At 51.9% G+C, this 17,055-nt stretch overlaps 1 protein-coding gene across 1 annotated transcript in view; it reads left to right on the top strand.

Moving 5' to 3' along the window:
• LOC112643047 (nitric oxide synthase 1 adaptor protein) overlaps positions 1-17,055 on the top strand; it is a 275,681-nt gene that overhangs the window by 185,651 nt on the left and 72,975 nt on the right. Inside the window, 1 exon segment of the mRNA XM_049106837.1 lies at positions 12,413-12,505. Coding sequence (XP_048962794.1) covers positions 12,413-12,505 — 93 coding nt within the window.

The raw sequence follows: 17,055 nt of genomic DNA, 5'->3' as shown, positions 1-17,055 counted from the left end.
GGGATATGTTGACTTAGGGAGCTGTGATGAGGTCTGGACGAGTCTCAGTAGGCCCTGACACTCAAGATGCAGACTTCAGAAGTTCCAATGGACAAAAATAATCTCATACCCTACTTTCCTAGGCAGGAGTCACCGCAATTACGGTTCCTCCTGTCACACAGTATCACCGAATCAGCCACCAAACCTTGTTGGCTTCATTTTGCGAGCTTCTTTGCCTTCCTTGACAAAGTTCTGTTTGTCTCTCGCCCAATTTTTACTTGGAATTTTTTTTTAATGAGTTTTGAGTGTTCTTTAGATAATCTGGATATGTCTTTTGTCAGATACGTGTAACTTGCAAATATTTTCTCCCCATCCTTAGCTTGTCTTTTTATTCACTTCAGACTGGCTTCCACAGAACAAAAGTTTTAAATATTGATGAAGTCCAACTTATCAAAATTTTTCCTATTTTGGATCACGTTTTTGGTGTTGCACGTAAGAATTCTGTACAACCAGTAACTCTTTGGTAGTGAGCTGGAAGCGACCGTGAAATTGGGGAGGGAGGGAGGAGAGATTATGTGATGCATCTGAGTCCACTCTGATGATGGGATGGCCAGCATTTACCCCTTACCCCCTCCTTCGCCTCTTGATTTCTCCAATTCTGCTACATCTTACTCTCGTATCTTAGAATCACCTGGGGAGCTTTTAAAAATCCCAGTGTCCAGGCTGCACACCAGACCAGTGAAATCAGAATTTCTAGGGGTGGGATCCAGAGACTAGTATTTTTTTCAGCCTGCCAAGTGATCCCATTGCACAGCCAAGGTGGAGAACCTTTGTTGCACTTCACAGTCCCTTGGATCTGGAGGAAATATTGGCACCTGCTGACAGTAGAAAATTATTATGCTTGGTAACAAGTCAATAACTCTTCAAATTGCCCTCCCTTCTGGGAGCTTGTGCTCTGGATACTGTTTTTTTAATCACTTTTATCATATTAGAATTTGAGTTTTGGCCATCAAAGGTGGCTGTTTAGGAGAAACACTCTAGGGATGCCTGGGTGGCTCAGTGGTTGAGTGTCTGCCTTCGGCTCGGGTCATGATCCCGGGGTCCCACATCGGGCTCCTCACAGGGAGCCTGCTTCTCCCTCTGCCCATGTCTCTGCCTCTCTCTGTGTGCCTCTTATGAATAAATAAATAAAATATTTAAAAAAACCACCCTGTCTCAGTTTTTATGTAACCAGGATATTGACATTACAATTGGTAGGAATCATAGAATATTAGCATTAAAAAAAAAAAAAGAAAGAAAGAAAAAAAAACCTCTAGAGATCATTAGCTCAGACAGGTAACATTTCCAAATACCTTTTGGATTTGTGTAATCTGGCTCTAGATCCTTGCCTCTCAAAGTGTGGTCTGTGGACCAGTAGTGTCAACATCACCTGGACCCTGGATAGAGATACAGCCATGTCCCCATCCCCACCCCTCAGGTCTGTAACATGGTAAGATCCCCCTGGTGAGGCATATGGACCTCAAGGTTTGAGAAGCACCACTTTAGAGAATCCTCCTAAGCGGAAGCTTTGGAGAGTAGATTTCAGACTCATTGTGAGAAAACTGCTTTTCAAACACAACTGTCGGCACCCTCTTAAAGGCTGAATGGTCACTTGACAGGGACAACACCATCACTCCAAGAACCCCTCCAATGCGTCCTTCTCAAGTAGCATCTTCAGTTCTCCCAAGAATGACCCTTTTGCTTCATATCTTTCATTATACCATGAACGTTCGTTGTGGTCCTGTGTTCTGCCCACTGTGGCATTGCCATTGCCACCCCCCCAAATCCCCCGTAGACCTGGAAACGTCTGACCCCCGTGGATGAGTGCAGACCCAGGCTTCTCAAACCTCCCCTCGCCTCCCCATTGTGCTGACGAGTCCAAGTCCTGGAACAAAGACCTGGGAGAGGCGAAGAAGAGGGGCAGCCTCGGAACTGGCTGCACGACCTCCAGGGTCCCTTCTAGGCCTTGTGCCCTGCTTCTGCTTGCCTCCCCCGTACGAGGGGGAGCATCTCCAGCATCCCATGCTCACCTGTGCTGTCATCTTTGAAAGCATCGCTCCTTTTTCCAGGCAGGGGACTGAGAGACCTTTTATTTCTCCTGCGTCTCAGTCTCTGCAGGAATCTCCTCTGCGTCTTTTCTTCATTCCTACAACCCAGCACTAGGCATATGCTCCTGGTCTGTCTTGGGGGTTCCCATTTCTACTCTCGGTCCTTTTGGGATCTCCAGTGCTGGTGCCAGGACTATGTTCAGCGTCTGCTTCTCTGCTCTTCACTTTTTGCAAAAACCATAAAGAAAGAAACCCCCACGCCCCTGCTTTCTGCGCAAAATTCTAATAATTTGTTGTCCACTTGAGACCCCTCCCCAGTCTGGTGCATTCTTTCGCCCCCTTCCACCCTCTTCCGTCGCTTCTGGGTTGGGCATGGACCCATCCATCAATGCCTGCTGCCAGGGCTCTGCGGGTTGGAGTGCCTGAGTCCCACTGAAAACTGGGAAGGGTCTCAGTTGTGATCTAGCCCAGTCCCCTCATTTCACAGAAGGGAAGGGGGGCTCCCAGAGAGGTGGAGTGTTTTGCCCAACGTCACACAGCTAAGAGTGCAAACGTGGCTGCTTCAGGGGACTTTGTAACCCTTGTTGGAAATGGTTTCACTTAACTTTGCAAAGTGGGTGTGGGGTGAGCATGGCGAATGATTGAGGGGGCCTAGGAGGTCGCAACACATGATTAATTGCCTTCTTTTAAAGATATCTTAGAAGGAGGGACGCCCGGGTGGCTCAGCGGTTGAGTGTCTGCCTTTGGCTCAGGGTGTGATCCCTGGGGTCCTGGGATCGAGTCCTGTATTGGGATCCCCGCAGGGAGCCTGCTTCTCTCTCTGACTCTCTCTCTGTGTCTCTCATGAGTAAGTAAATACAATCTAAGAAAGAAAGAAAGGAAGGAAGAAAAGGAAGGAAGAAAGGAAGAAAAGATTGATTTATTATTGTCTCATAACCAGTTTTGGTCTGAAGAAGAAAACCCCAAATCATGGCTCTCCTAAGTACCAGCAGACTCTTGCTCCTTCTGGTTGCATGTGTGTGCACACGCATGCACGCACAGGTACAAGTTCTACTGGAGCATTTTTTTTTTCTTTCTTCCCCTGAAAGGCTAGTTTAATATTTGTCTTCCTGATTATGAGACACAACCCTCTGGAGGAGCACCTGGGTTAGAGATCTAGAAGGGAAGACAGATGGGTCGGATTGGTCCTAGTTGGGCCTGTCCTGTATTTGTGGCCCTTCACCTACCTCTGCCTCGGTTTTCACTAAGAAGGCTCGAGTGCGTATTTTGAACGTGCCGTGCGAGCTAGCAGAGGGAAAAGCAACCTGAAAGCTGTAGATTATTATTAGTCGTGCCACTTACCCTGCTCCATAAATCACCCCTTCGGGCCCCTTAATCATTTGGGTTGTTGTTCAGCTCCCCGTGACCTGTCAACATGCTCCCAGTCGGAAAAAGTGATGGCTGTATTCCAGGGCCTGTCTCCTCCTCCCAACGGGGAGCAGCTGCCACTCACTGGCTCCCCTGAGCACACAGCCCAAAATTGCCTGCACTTGAGGCTGCTGCTGTCTGCCATCCCAGGGCCCGTTTGATTTGCCCTCTGCCATCAGTGCCGGTCTCTTGACGCTGGAAGTGCCTCCCTCCCCGAGAACATCTGTGTTTGGAGCAACCTCTCTCCCCTTCCTCAGTGTTCCAGACAGCAAGAACTCAGATATTTCCTGCCCCAAAGCCCTCCCTACGTTCAGAGGGGCCCCCTTGCCATGTTTTTGTGACCTCATTGGCATTCTGCGCCCTTCCCAGGTCACTGACCTGTGTCTATGGGTGTGGAACAGGGTAGGAAGCAACAAAGGAAATGGGAGCAGCGAGCGTGAGTGGGGTGGGAAAGAGTTAGGGAAGTGGGGCGGGGGAGGGGGGCACTGCAGGCTTTCCACTGAACAGCCTGAGCATGTTCCAGATTGTGTGAGGTCAACTTCTAGTTAGTTCTTTCTCTTTTTCTTTCTGTTCTAAGATGAGCTACCTGCGCATCAAAGCGCTCACTACATGTATGTTGAATAAATGGAGGAATGAATGAATAACCTGCTTTACTGGAACCAGGGTCCGGCCCTGTGAAAAGAACAGATGTTAGGCAACACCGAGAGCAGCACCGGGATGGGGTCAGAAGATGTGGCTTCCAGACTCAGGTTTTCTGCTCATGAACCCAAGGAACTTTTTTTTTTTTTTTGGCTGTCTTTGGGTGGTGGCTGTCTTCCTCTGTAAGATGAGCTGTTTGGGCAACTGTTATGCTCCTGACCATTGTGAGCACAAAGATTCCTCCAAAATTCTGTTAATGAAATATTTCAGAGATACAGAAATGCATAAAATGCAGTGTAGGAACATCCGACACCTACCACACAGCAGAATTCTCTCCCGACATAATAGTTGTCATCTTAGCTGCCTTTGATTTGGGAAATGGGTGGCAGCAAAGAACAGTGGTCCCTTTATAAGAATCTGTATTTTAATTGCTTTTCCTTTGTTGTTTTTTGTTTTTATATTTTAATTGTTAACAATAGTATCCTGACTTCAAGAAATAGTACCTGTATGGTCAAGACACACTGATTTCGTCCAAGGAGATTCTAGATGCCAATGAAAATAGGAACGAGTTGTTATAACATGCTTCTGGGACCCAGAGTGGTGTTTCCGAACACTGCAATCTGTATTCCGACCTGTATCCAAAAAAATGCCAACTTCTGGACCAACCCCAGACCTGCTGAACGAGCATCTCTGAGGGCTGGGTCTGGAATTTTGCCTTTTTAAAATAAGGTTAGGTATGCTAAATGGAATTTGAAACTAGAATTTTAGATCTCCTGGTCGACAGAGCTGGGTAAATACTTAAACTCAATATTTATGATAGAATGGCAATGGATGTTTTTTTTTTTTTTTTAAGATTTTATTTATTTATTCATGAAAGACACACACAGAGAGGCGGAGAAGCAGGCTCCATGCAGGGAGCCCAAAGTGGAACTCGATCCCGGGTCTCCAGGATCACACCCTGGGCCAAAGGCGGCGCTAAACCGCTGAGCCACCCGGGCTGCCCGGATGTTGTTTTCTTTAAAAAGTAGCTCCTCTAGTTCCTTTTAGGTATTTTGCAGCTCATCGACATTTTACTTACACCCAACTTTCACTTCGAGGTCTGTTGCTAAGATGAGTTGTGCTGGGCTTGAGGTTGATGAGCTAGGAACTAAATGTCTCCACCTAGTGTTCACAGAAAACTTCATAGATCTTCCAGAATTTGGATTTAGTATGGTTTTTGTCTTTGCTCAGATATTTTTTTAATGATTTGTACCCTTTCTAAAATTTAAATTCAATTAATTAACATAGAGTATATTATTGGCTTCAGAGGTGGGGGTCAGTGACTCTTCAGTTTTATATAATACTCAGTACTCATTACATCACGTGCCCTCCCTAGTGCCCATCTCCCAGTTATCCCATTCCCTTACTCCTCTCCACTCCAGTGACCCTCAGGTTGTTTCCCGTGGTTAAGAGTCTCTTAGAGTTTGTCTCTCTCTGATTTCATCTTGTTTTATTTTTCCCTCCCTTCCCCTCTGATCCTGTTTTGTTTCTTAAATTCCACGTATGAGTGAGATCATATGACAATTGTCTTTCTCTGATTACTTCTCTCGGCGTAATACCCTCTAGTTCCATCCACATCAATGTAAATGTAATTGTTGAGTCACATCCCATCATGCACACACCACGTCTTCTTTATCCATTCATCTGTCAATGGACATCTCAGCTCTTTCCACAGTGTGGCTACTGTGGGCATTGTTGCTTATAAACACTGGGGTGCAGGTGCCCCTTCAGGTCACTACATTTGTATCTTTGGGGTAAATCCCTACTAGTGCAATTGCTGGGTTGTAGGGCAGCTCTACTTTCAGCTTTTTGAGGAACCTCCATCCTGTTTTCCGGAGCGGCTGCACCAGCTTGCATCCCCACCAGCAGCGTAAGAGGGTTCCCCTTTGTCTCCATCCTTGCCAACATCTGTCATTTCCTGGATTCTTAATTTTAGCCATTCTGATTGGTGTGAGGTGGTATCTTATTGTGGTTTTGACTTGTATTTCCCTGATGCTGAGTGATGTTGAGTCTTGTTCACGTTTCTTTTTTTTTTTCTTTTTTGTTCACGTTTCTATGGTTTGGTATGTATGAGGACTGAGCTACCAGCAGAGTCGGGGACGACCTGAGCACCCTGTCCCTCAGATTTTGGCTCCACAGGCATAGAAGCTGGAACTTAAGGAAGCAGGGAAGTCCAAAGAACAGAGCATCATCTATAGGATCATTCCCCCATGACTTACCTCTGACTGTGCCATCAGATGATGGGGAACAGCCTTGACTAATAGTGGAAGCTAAATTATTTTATTAAATGAAGTATGGATCAAGCAAAAATTGAGATGCTTAGCAGTGTGCTATGGAGTAAGGAAGAATTAAGGAAGTCAGATCTTCCTAACGTCCTTATGCCCATAGAATGGAATCTAGGGGGACACGTGGGTGGCTTAGTGATTGAGTGTCTGCCTTTGGCTCAGGGCATGACCCCAGGGTCCCAGGATCGAGCCCCACATCGGGAACCTGCTTCTCCCTCTGCCTGTGTCTCTCCCTCTCTCTGTATCTCTCATGATTAAAAAAAAAGTGGAATCTAGGTTGTAATAACTTCAGTTGTTAATTAACTTCTGGAATATTTATTTTATCCTCGTGGACAATGTCATGTTCCCTCAGGGTCTGTGAATAACCACCGTCAACTGACTTCATTAGTTTATTTGACACTCCTTTATCACCCTCGTGTGTCCTGGTGCTACTTTCTTGCATACAAAAATGTCCTGTTTCTTGTTGTCGGGGGTGGAGGGCACGGCCTAGCGGGGAAGTGAACGACCAATGGGTGGCGAGTGATCCCAGTGATCACAGATTGCTCCAGTGCCCACGCTGGTGGCCCAGCCCCGTGGGAGCGTACGGGAAGCGAACCTGCACGCCTTCGCCGCGCAGAAGCTCACAGGATAATTCAAGGATAAGCAGGAGTTTACCAAGCAGATGGTGGGGGGAGGGCATACGAGGCACAGGAAATAGCAAACGGAAGCACGGGAGAGTGTGGCGTGTTTAACGCGCATGTGGGAGAGGGGACAGAAATATGTGCAAGCAGAATCCCAGTGCACTTGCCACGAGGAGAAGTGTATTTTTGTCCAGTGTTTACAGATTGTTATCTTTTTATTGTGGTAAAATATACATAACATTTTCCACTTCAGCCATTCTTTAAAACAGCTCTGTGGCATTCGCGTACAGCGTGCATTGTCGTGCCACCATCACCACCATCCACCCCCAGATCTCTCCCAGCTTCCAGAATGGAAGCTCTGTACCCACGATCCCCGAACTCCTCCCCCGGCCCCCGACAGCCGGCATTCGTCTTTCTGTCTCTACACATCAGGCACCTCCTGGAAGTGGGATCCTGCGGGATGCGTCCCTTTGTGCCAGTCTACATCACTTAGTGAAAGGTCTTCAGGCTTCATCCATGTCGCGGCGTGTTCTGTTTGTCCATCCAGCAGTGGACAGTGGGCCGCTGCCACCTTTCGGCTCCGGTCAGGAATGCAGCTGTGGACCTGGGAGTCCCCGGGTTCTGTATCCTGCTGCCTCCGTAGCAGCGGACTGATAAGGACTTCCCGCCACGCCTTTGGTCGAGGTGCTTACAGTTTGGTTGTGGAGATGGGTTTGCACTCGTGAAACTGACACTAGCAGCCCCACGTGGTTAAGATGCCCCGTGGCCCTGCCAGGGCTCACTCACTGTTACATTCCCTGCCATCGCCCCCAGGAAGCGTTCTAGAAAGGCGGTGAGCCCAGCTGAAGGTGAGCCGAGGGCTGGCCTAGCAAGAGCATCGCTATCAGCTTTTGCAAACTGAGTCTCCTCTCCCAGTGAAATCGCCTTTGGACATCTTGACTTATAATTGGGGGGAACTGGGGCATGGGATGGGGCAAAATGGGTTTTCCAGTCAACGTACGGGGCCAGCTTCTCATGTTGTGAGTGAGAGAGCGCATCACTAGGCCAAGTGTTAGGAGACAGAGTGACTGAGGAGCTGGGGACCCTGCACAAAACACAGGGGTTCTTCAGGGAGTTAGACGTGGTCACGGACAGAGACCATTGTGTGTATGTTGGGGGGGGGAGCCCCGACCCTCCCCCTGACTCCTGAGAAGGTCCTCCTATTGTGGGTGTGCAGGCCGCCTCCAGCCCAGGCAGGGCTTGTGTCTTCACTGAACTCACCCACTAGCTGCACACCTGCTTCCCCTTTGCAGACCCCCAGGTGGGGGATGGAGGCACCTGGGGTCGGGGGGCAGGGGAGGTGGCAGGGGAGACAGGGAAGCACCGGGCACCCAGGTTACGTTCTGTTTGCTTGGCCGCCCTCGGCCTTGCAGCCAGGTTCCTCTCGCTCCCTGTGGTGTCCTCCTGGCTCCTGTTGCAGCGAACCCCTCCCTCTTCCCCGCCGCCCTCCATGGGCCTCGCCCGTTGGCCCAGCACCAGGCCCCAGGACTCTGTGTGCGAACCCTGGCACGTCACCAGGGGCCTTCTAGTCAGCGGCTGGGGTTCTAGGACTTGCATTGTTTTGTCCCCTGCAAGGTCGGGTCCTGGAGGGCTTCATCTGTCCTTGTGGCGGGGCCCCGGCTAGCAAAGCAAATACATTGGGTCAGCCCGGCCACGCTGACGGAGAGCCAGGCTTGTTGGCACAGGCTCCAGAGCTGGCGTGGGCTTGTGGGAGGCTGGCCCGAGCCGCAGACCATGGCACCGGCAGGCCTGTTTGTTCCTCGGCCCCTGGCAGGCCTGGGCAGACTAGATTTCTATCCTGCGGAACACAGATGCTTCCTCCTGAGCCGGCCTGCCCCTCGGAGCAGCACAGCCTGGGAAAGGGGAGGCTCGTCCCCGTGAGCCCCCTCCCTCTGTTCTCCTGGTCACTGCCATCATCTCTCCCACCCCCCATCCCTTCTCTCCTCCACCTGTGAGCACAATAACACGGTTGTCCGAGCGAAGCACAATTGCCATATGAACCAACGGTTTCGGGATAATAGATATTAAAGCGTGTTCAGATACTCGATTTCCTTTGATTTCTGTAGTTTCCAGCAGACCTGCAATTTGAGTCCTTCCTCGTCGGTCGGAAAGGGTTTGGGACCCCTGACCGCCAGGCAGGGGGAGGAGGTATGGAATGTGTCCAGCCCCAGGGCTCTTCTCAGTGGCACTCAGGCGGTACTGGCAGCTGTAACGGGGCCTGTTTCACGCCTGTCTTGCCCCCTGTTTGAGTCGAAGCACTCCAGAGCATTCCACCGGCTGTTGTAGGAGGGACACCTGCACTGTCACCGTCCCTGAGATCCCGGTGCAGCCATTTGGTCATGCTTTGAACATGCAGCTCCTGTGCCCACAGAGCCTGCAAGAGCCATCGGAGAGGTTGTGCACCGTAATGGAATGAGAGGCTCTTGTCCTATTCCAAGGAGGACATTTCATTGCATCTTCACCTCTTAAGATCAGGGTATTAAAAGGCCTGGCATGGGCAGCCCCGGTGGTGCAGCGGTTTAGCCCTACAGCCCAGGGCGTGATCCTGGAGACCTGGGATCGAGTCCCACGTCGGGCCCCCTGCATGGAGCCTGCTTCTTCCTCTGCCTGTATCTCTGACTCTCTCTCTCTCTCTGTGTGTGTCTCTCATGAATAAATAAATAAAGTCTTTAAAAAAAAAAAGGCCTGGCTTGTCAAGACATGAAGTCTAGAAATAATGTTTGAGATACACAACTAGGTGCTGGCCGGGTGCCTCTTGCCAGCCTGGGCTATGGTGGGGGGGCATCTTGAGTTTTTAAAAACATCTCAGAGACCATGCAACCCATAGGGAGGTGACCAAAGAGATGATCAGCTGCCAGATTCTTCTGGAAATAGAGGCCATCTAGGATGGTTTAGCAGGCAGTGTGCTCTCTAAAATTAGGGCTGGGAGAGAGGCATGGCCACCCAATGCTTGCTGCTTTGATGTTATTGCTGGAAAAGTAGGAGGAAATACGTGGAGCTCATGAGTGGCCTTCTGGAAGAAACCAAAGACAAGCCATGGAGGACTGACCAGTACAGGGCTGGTTTCATCCCTCTCTGGTGTTTCTGGGACTCTTAGGCTCTTACCTCCTGCCCGAGTTCTTTGAAATGCCCCCTCTGCACACCTTTGGCTGGCAGGAGCAGCCCCGAGCTCAGTGACTTGAAGGTGTGTGAAAGCCCAAGTGAGCAGAGGTGGCTGCAGGTGTGGCCGGGAAGTGTCGCCAGCTCACCTCTCTCAGTGGGTCCGGGGCCAGCGTCGGCTCACCCGCAGACCCCCGTGCTGGCCCCCCACCCCCCAGCCGCCGGGGTAGTTTCTGTTCCTGGAGCCCTGCACCTGAGCAGGATGCACAGTCGGGGACTCCCTGGGGCTCCCAGCCAGGTCCCGAAGCGCACGCCCGCTGCGCCGTCGCCTTGGCCGGCTCATAGCCGCTGCCTGCAGAGGGGTCTGTCGCATGGCTGAGGGCCTGTCCTGACCACGCTCCCGTACAACACGCGTCTCCTCCCGAGCTGCCAGACACGCTTGCTCTGAAGCAAGGTCTGAGCTTGATGTTTTCTTTCTCCTGGGCGCCCAACACTGTCGTTTGCTTCTCCTTCAAGCCTGCTCGATAAAAAGGGCAGCTGTTGACGGGGTAGGAAGAATGACCACCAGAGTGGGGGGGGGGGGGGGGAATGTATGCTGCTGTCACCAGAAACTCAAATCAGCTGCAAGCCACAACCTGCCCTGACAATATAAAGAAAACTACCTTGCTTCAGTTGGGTCGTGTCCTGGTCTGTAGGAGGCAGCCCGCCAGCCAGGGGGCATCGGCCCGAACCAGGCAACAGAGTAGGATGGGCTCAGGTTTCCATGGGAGGGATCGGATGCACACAGGATTGGAAGCTCTAGATTGAATCCCTAAGATCGGAGCATTAAAAGGATCGGCCTATAGAAGGTTCTGGATTTCTGATGAGGTTTTCTTTTTTCAAAGTAGGTTGTGTTTTCATCTCATTAGGGTGGATTAGGTTCATTTCTGTCAACACAGAATTGCCTCGCCGAGCTTGGCTGGTGGTGTGGTGGGAGGGAGTGTTGAGTATCAAACGTCGCAGAGGAGGGGGGCTGTGGGTTGGAGTAGAGATCTTGGCTCTGGGTTGTGTGTTCTTATTATTTAGCCTGTAGGCCAGATGTTTCATTAGCTTGACAGGTAAATTTGTGGGGGTCACTACCGAGATGGGGACCAGATGAAAATGGTTTTAACAAGTCAGATAAGTGTTCAGAATGAAGCTCAGTGAGGAAAATGTAGAATTAGGGGCTCCTGGGGGGCTCAGTCAGTGAAGCGTCTGCCTTCGGCTCAGGTCATGATCTCAGGGTCCTGGGATCGAGCCCTGTTGGGCTCCCTGCTCAGTGGGGAGTCTGCTTCTCCTTCTCCCTCCATGCTCTCTTGCTCGCTTATGCTCAAACAAATAAAATCTTTTTTTAAAAATGTAGAATTTTGGGCAGCCCCGGTGGCTCAGTGGTTTAGCGCCACCTTCAGTGCAGGGCGGGGTCCTGGAGACCCAGTATCGAGTCCCGCGTTGGGCTCCCTGCATGGAGCCTGCTTCTTCCTCTGCCTGTGTCTCTGCCTCTCTCTGTGTGTCTCCCATGAATAAATAAATAAAAATCTTAAAGTAGAATTTTACCAGCCTGCACAGGAATAAGAAATAGCTAGGAATGAGCAAACGTAATGGAAGATGTCTGGGGATGGGAAGGGGGCCAGAGTCCGTGGGTGGCCTTGGGCGATGTTTGAAGCAGCCATAGGGGTTGTGTCATTAGAACCTTTCTAGAATACTCTCTAGAATCTTTCAGGCTAATAGAGCTGTGGGTAGGCTTGGAAACTGACCTACAAATAAAGGAATTTGGGGCTTATAGAGAGTAAGAATTCATAATTTTTTAAGATGTAGAAAAACAAATCCAGCCCTGAGTTGAAGACCTGTTCCAGTTCTTCATAATCTTCATTGAAGATGGAATTGAGTTTCCACAGCTTGGGGGTAGACACAGGGAAAACCTGGCCGTGGAGGTCGTTCAACATCAGGATGAGTTTCCGAGGGAAGGTTCTGGGTTTCTGATGAGGTTTTGAAAGCAGGCTCTGTCTTCATCTCATTAGAGTGGTTTACACCCGTCCCCTGGTTGCCCCTGGTGGCCGGGTGCCGACCCCGAGACACCCACCTGCCTTTCCGTCCCCCAGGAACCCGTCGGCGGCCCCCTTTCCCGGGTCATGAGCTGGGTGGGGCCACGCAGGGGCGCTGACCTAACTGGAGTGTGCTTCTCTCTCTCCCTCCCCTGCAGTATGAGTTTAAAGCCAAGAACATCAAGAAGAAGAAGGTGAGCATTATGGTTTCCGTGGATGGAGTGAAAGTGATTCTGAAGAAGAAGAAGAAGGTAAGGGGCTCTGAACCAGAAGCTGGTAGAAGGGGAGCAGGAAACGGGGTGTGGGGGGCCTCGTCCCGCAAGGCCGCTCTCTGGACAGCGTCCTTCCTCGTGTGGGGAGCGGGGGCCGGGACCAGCACCGGTGTCGGGCGGCAGCAGCTGCGCAGGCACATGAGGCAGAGGCCCGCGGCCTCGTCAACCCTAAGGCCCCGTGTCCCAGCGTCCCATGGGCGACAGGGCCCACCTGCCACTGTATTTGCATTTTCTTACCTGGACCTTTTGAGTCTTGATCTTAGGAAATACTTGAAATTCAAAGTGATGACGAGTATAAGAGCGTTTGGCGAGGGAGTGGATGAGGAGGCTTTGTCAGCAGCTGTCCCCTTCCGTCCCAGGCACGACCCTCCGTCCCCCGTGAGGTGGCGTCCGGCCCCCATGTGTGTCCTGTGCTATCGCTTCAGTGCATTTCTTGGAATATTCCCCTCCAGGCCTGTCCACTGCTGCTGTTTGGTGTGAGGAAGGCTGGGCTGGGGCCAGGATGGGGGGGAGCGGAGGAAGGGCTGAGCCACTAAGTGGGGGACATTTCTCTGAGCTGGGGTGACACAAGCGAGTGTGTGTTGCTGAGATGTGTGGCTGTTTGCGTGTCACTTGTACGTGCGGTGGGAGAATGAGGGCAACCCCTGGGAAAGGCTCGGTGTGCGTATTGGCAGAGGGGAGCCAGCGTATGTTTCCGGAAAGAACTGGAAGGGGCCTTGGAGGGTTGAGCAAACAGGAGAAGTGTTTTTGCTCCTCTATTTCTTGACCCTGCTGATGCCCTTTTAATCTGTGACGGCTTTGTTTTATACGAGCTGGTGGTGGCACCTCGCGCAGCAGCGTCGTCCGCACCTCGCAGGCTGCCTTCGGTTCCAAACCCAGATGCTGTTAGTTCAGGTGGGACTGAAGGCGAACCTTGCGTGGGGGCGTTACGGAGCGTGAGGACAAGTGCACGGTCGCGGGGGACGTGAGGTCGGAGAATCAAGTAGTTGAGAGGGGAAGGGTAGTCGTCCTGCCGATCCAGGCGTTTGAATCCGCGCTCGTCCTCCTCGTGGAGAGTTGGACACCACGCGGTGCTCGGGGCTTGGCTTCTTCCTCCGGGAGCCCCTTGTTTCCTCTGGACAAATGGCCATTGACAAGGGTCTCCCGTGTGTTGACCCAAAACCTGTGCTCCTGTGCTCCCTGAGCATCTTTGGAGGTACTTCTAGAAAGTGCACGGCGATGAGGTCGGGAGTATACAGGAAAAAGATCAAATAGGATATGTTGTGTGGAAAGAACTCTTTAAAAATTCACAAGGTTCACTGATTTTGGCTTTATTAGCCTCCACGGTGGGACCAGAGTCCCCGTCTTGTTCCTGCTCCGGGGATAGGGGGTGGGGGTGGCTCTTCTGCCCCCCCCCCCCCCACGCGTGTGCACACAGGCAACCGCATGACAGTCTTTGGAATATCGTCCTCCTGAGGGTCCCTGGGCAGGAGAGTCGCTGAAGCCAGTTAAATCCCGGATGATGACCATGTGGATTTAAAAGCGAGAGGTACCCTCGGGAAAAACCACGGGCCAGTGCAACCCAAGCTCACGACAGAGGCAGCCGGCCTGAGTCCTGCCCGGCTTTTGTCACGTGTGTCACGTAGCTTCACTCAGCCCTCCGCGTGACAGGGGACCGGTGGCTCTGGGCCCTCACGTCCTGTGTGATGAAGCCGTGGTTGTGGCTCAGGGGCACCTTCCAGGTTCCAAGATGCCCCCACGCCCATTCGGTGCATCCCTTGGTCAGGCCTCCTGGGAAGGTCTCGAGGACACGGGGGCAGGCTCCGCGACACCCAGTCTTCTCACTGAGCCGCTCCCCGCCGGGTGCTAGGCCGACAGCCCTCCAGAGCCCCCGACTCCCGCTCCCCCGTCTCGGAGGTAGGAGCCCGGGCCGCCGGCTCTCCCGCCGGAGCGCAGGAGGGGCTGATGTGCCCACTGGAGCAGCCGGCTGCATCATTCACTTTGAGACCGTGCACGGTTGCCCACGCCAGATGCTCACACGTTAGCCTCACGAGCCTGAGAAGCCGTTTCCTCTGCGCCAAGTGATGTGGGAAGGCAGGTTGTTAGAGGGGGTTCGGTGAGCATGAGACGGGGTAACGGTGCAGGTCGGCCCGCTGTGTGGCGGGTGGGTTTCCTGGGCTCTGGCTCCATGGTGAACGGGTCCCGGGATGCTCGGAGGGGCCTTGTCGGGCACATGCTGTCCTGGGGTCTGATCGACAGGCTCAGCCAGGGTTTGCCTCCGGCACTGACCTCCGTGCCCTCCTAGCTGACAATCGTGCCCTCCCCTCCGCCCCCACGCACGCACACCCCCGGCTGCATCATCTTTTAGTTGGGTGCCCCTTCAAGGTGCTGTCCTGGGGCCTGTTCCGTCCCTTTCAGGTAACTTAGCATACCTCTGATTTGATCCATGAGGATGGAACTTCGTGGCTTTGCCTTTCAGGGGGACAGTCTTATTTCCCCCTCTCAGTGTGTCCCCGATGCATCGTGTACCACGTGCAGCACCATCCCCCCACTGCATGTGCAAAAAACTGATGTTGGAGAGCCTTAAATATTTTTGCCCAACATGGTGCCATATGTAAGGACACTGTGTGCTGAGGTGTCACCTGGCGGAGAAGCCAGCCTCCTTCCACTGGGTAATGAGAGCTGAGCTGGAGAAGCATCTTCCCCAGGGAGCCCCGGGGGACCTTGTGACTCATTTTGAAACTCCCTCCCTGGTAATTGCTACTGTGAGCTCCCCCTCCAGCTGGCCCACAAAAGAGGTGATCTAACAGGTCTTTCCTCGATCTGATTCTTCTGATGCCAGGCCTGGGAACGGGAAGCTTCCCAATCTTGTTTTCTCCACCTCTTCCTGGTGTCCGTTTCAGGCGTGGTTGTGATTCGGGTAATGCCTGTAATCACAGTGTTCGTTGATGTCGCCTCAGACAGGTGTGTGCACATTCATGGCAATCAGCCCCTGCGTCGTTTTGTTCCCACGTGACCGGCCTCTGGTACCTGAGTGTGCTGACACTGCCTCACGGTCTGCCTGTCTCTCTCTGTTTATAGGATTGAGAGGGGCCAGGTGGAGACGCGCCATGCTTGTCTCCATGGAAATGGAACAGCCTGCAGGTTTGGGCGATGGCCATCCTCATCAGGTTAAGAACTAGAGCTCGTGTCTGGTAGCTGAGGGTGAAGAAAAACTCATGGCTGATACTCTGCCATGGGCACCGGTAGCGGTCCAGCCTAACATTCGCAACTGATTAGTCAGGGTCTGTGCTGCCCTCGTTGGTCAAAATGTTGACTAGACCCTCCTCCTCCCGCAAACACTTTGATCTTCACTGGGTGACTGTGCGTGCTGGAAGGAGCCCACGGCTGAGAAGACCCAGGTCCTAGTCCTGGCTCTTCCCTTCCTGGCTATGTGGTCATGGGCAGGTTATTTGGCCTCTTTGAGCTTCAGCTCTCAAGAGTTGGATTTCTTTTTTTTTAAGATATTATTTATTTATTCATGAGAGAGACAGAGAGAGAGACAGAGACACAGGCAGAGGGAGAAGCAGGCTCCATGCAGGGAGCCCGATGTGGGACTCGATCCTGGGTCTCCAGGATCATACCCTGGGCGGAAGGCAGATGCTCACCTGCTGAGCCACCCAGGCGTCCCTCAAGAGTTGGATTAGGTGATCATTTCCACTTAGCCAACTGAGTGCTCTGCACTAGCTCTGGAACCATGCCCTTCGCTACTCCTCGTAGATGTGTATATCGTGCACCTGTCCTTACTTAGGTCCTTGAGAGCCTCCTGGGCTATAGACGAAGCAGACTCTGGAAGCCAAGAGGGTTGGTGCACTGTTGCCGCCTGATCCTCTAGGGCAGGATGGGGCCCACCTGCCTGCCTATGCCTGGTGAATGGTGGGATGCTTCCTGGCCGGAGGAAAGAAGTGTGTTTACAGGAGTTCCCTGCTCTCCCAAGAACTTTTTAATGGGCAATGGCCATTGTTGTAAGCCTAGCACTTCCTCGGGCACCTGGCCCATGTGGTGTGTTTTCAGTTAGTGCGGCTGTTGGCTAGCTGGACGAGTGAACGTGATTTGTGATGATGTCCTCAATTCAGGAAGAACTGAGTACTTAGCAATGGGATCAAATGCAGTCTTGTTGGTTACTTTGGCTATGACGTTCCTTCCCTCTGTCTCCTCCTGTCAGTTTGCCCGTTTAGAGACACAATAAGAGCCTTTCCTAGGCTTGGAAAGGCCTCAGTGGAAGTTGGTATTCAAAGGCCTTCAGTGGGATTCTGAGTAGGACTTGCTCAGAGACCCTAGTCTACAGGTGCTTGATTCCAGTGTAGGCAGTAGCCAAATATTTTGTGATCATCTCTCACTGAGATGAAAAAAAAAATCTTTTTTGGTTATATTAAGAAGCATCTAAAAATGCTGTCATCTTGAACTGATGCCAGCAGATAATGAATCTCAAATTCCTAGGACTCTTGGTTTATATTTGTGGTGTGAACCCCACTATTAAGTGGCTTTGTCATCTCCCAATCAGTACATTT

This window comes from Canis lupus, chromosome 38, assembly GCF_003254725.2.
Source record: "Canis lupus dingo isolate Sandy chromosome 38, ASM325472v2, whole genome shotgun sequence".
Taxonomy (NCBI): domain Eukaryota; kingdom Metazoa; phylum Chordata; class Mammalia; order Carnivora; family Canidae; genus Canis; species Canis lupus.
The sequence above is the reverse complement of the archived record's forward strand: the minus strand, read 5'-3'. Positions and strand labels throughout refer to the sequence as shown.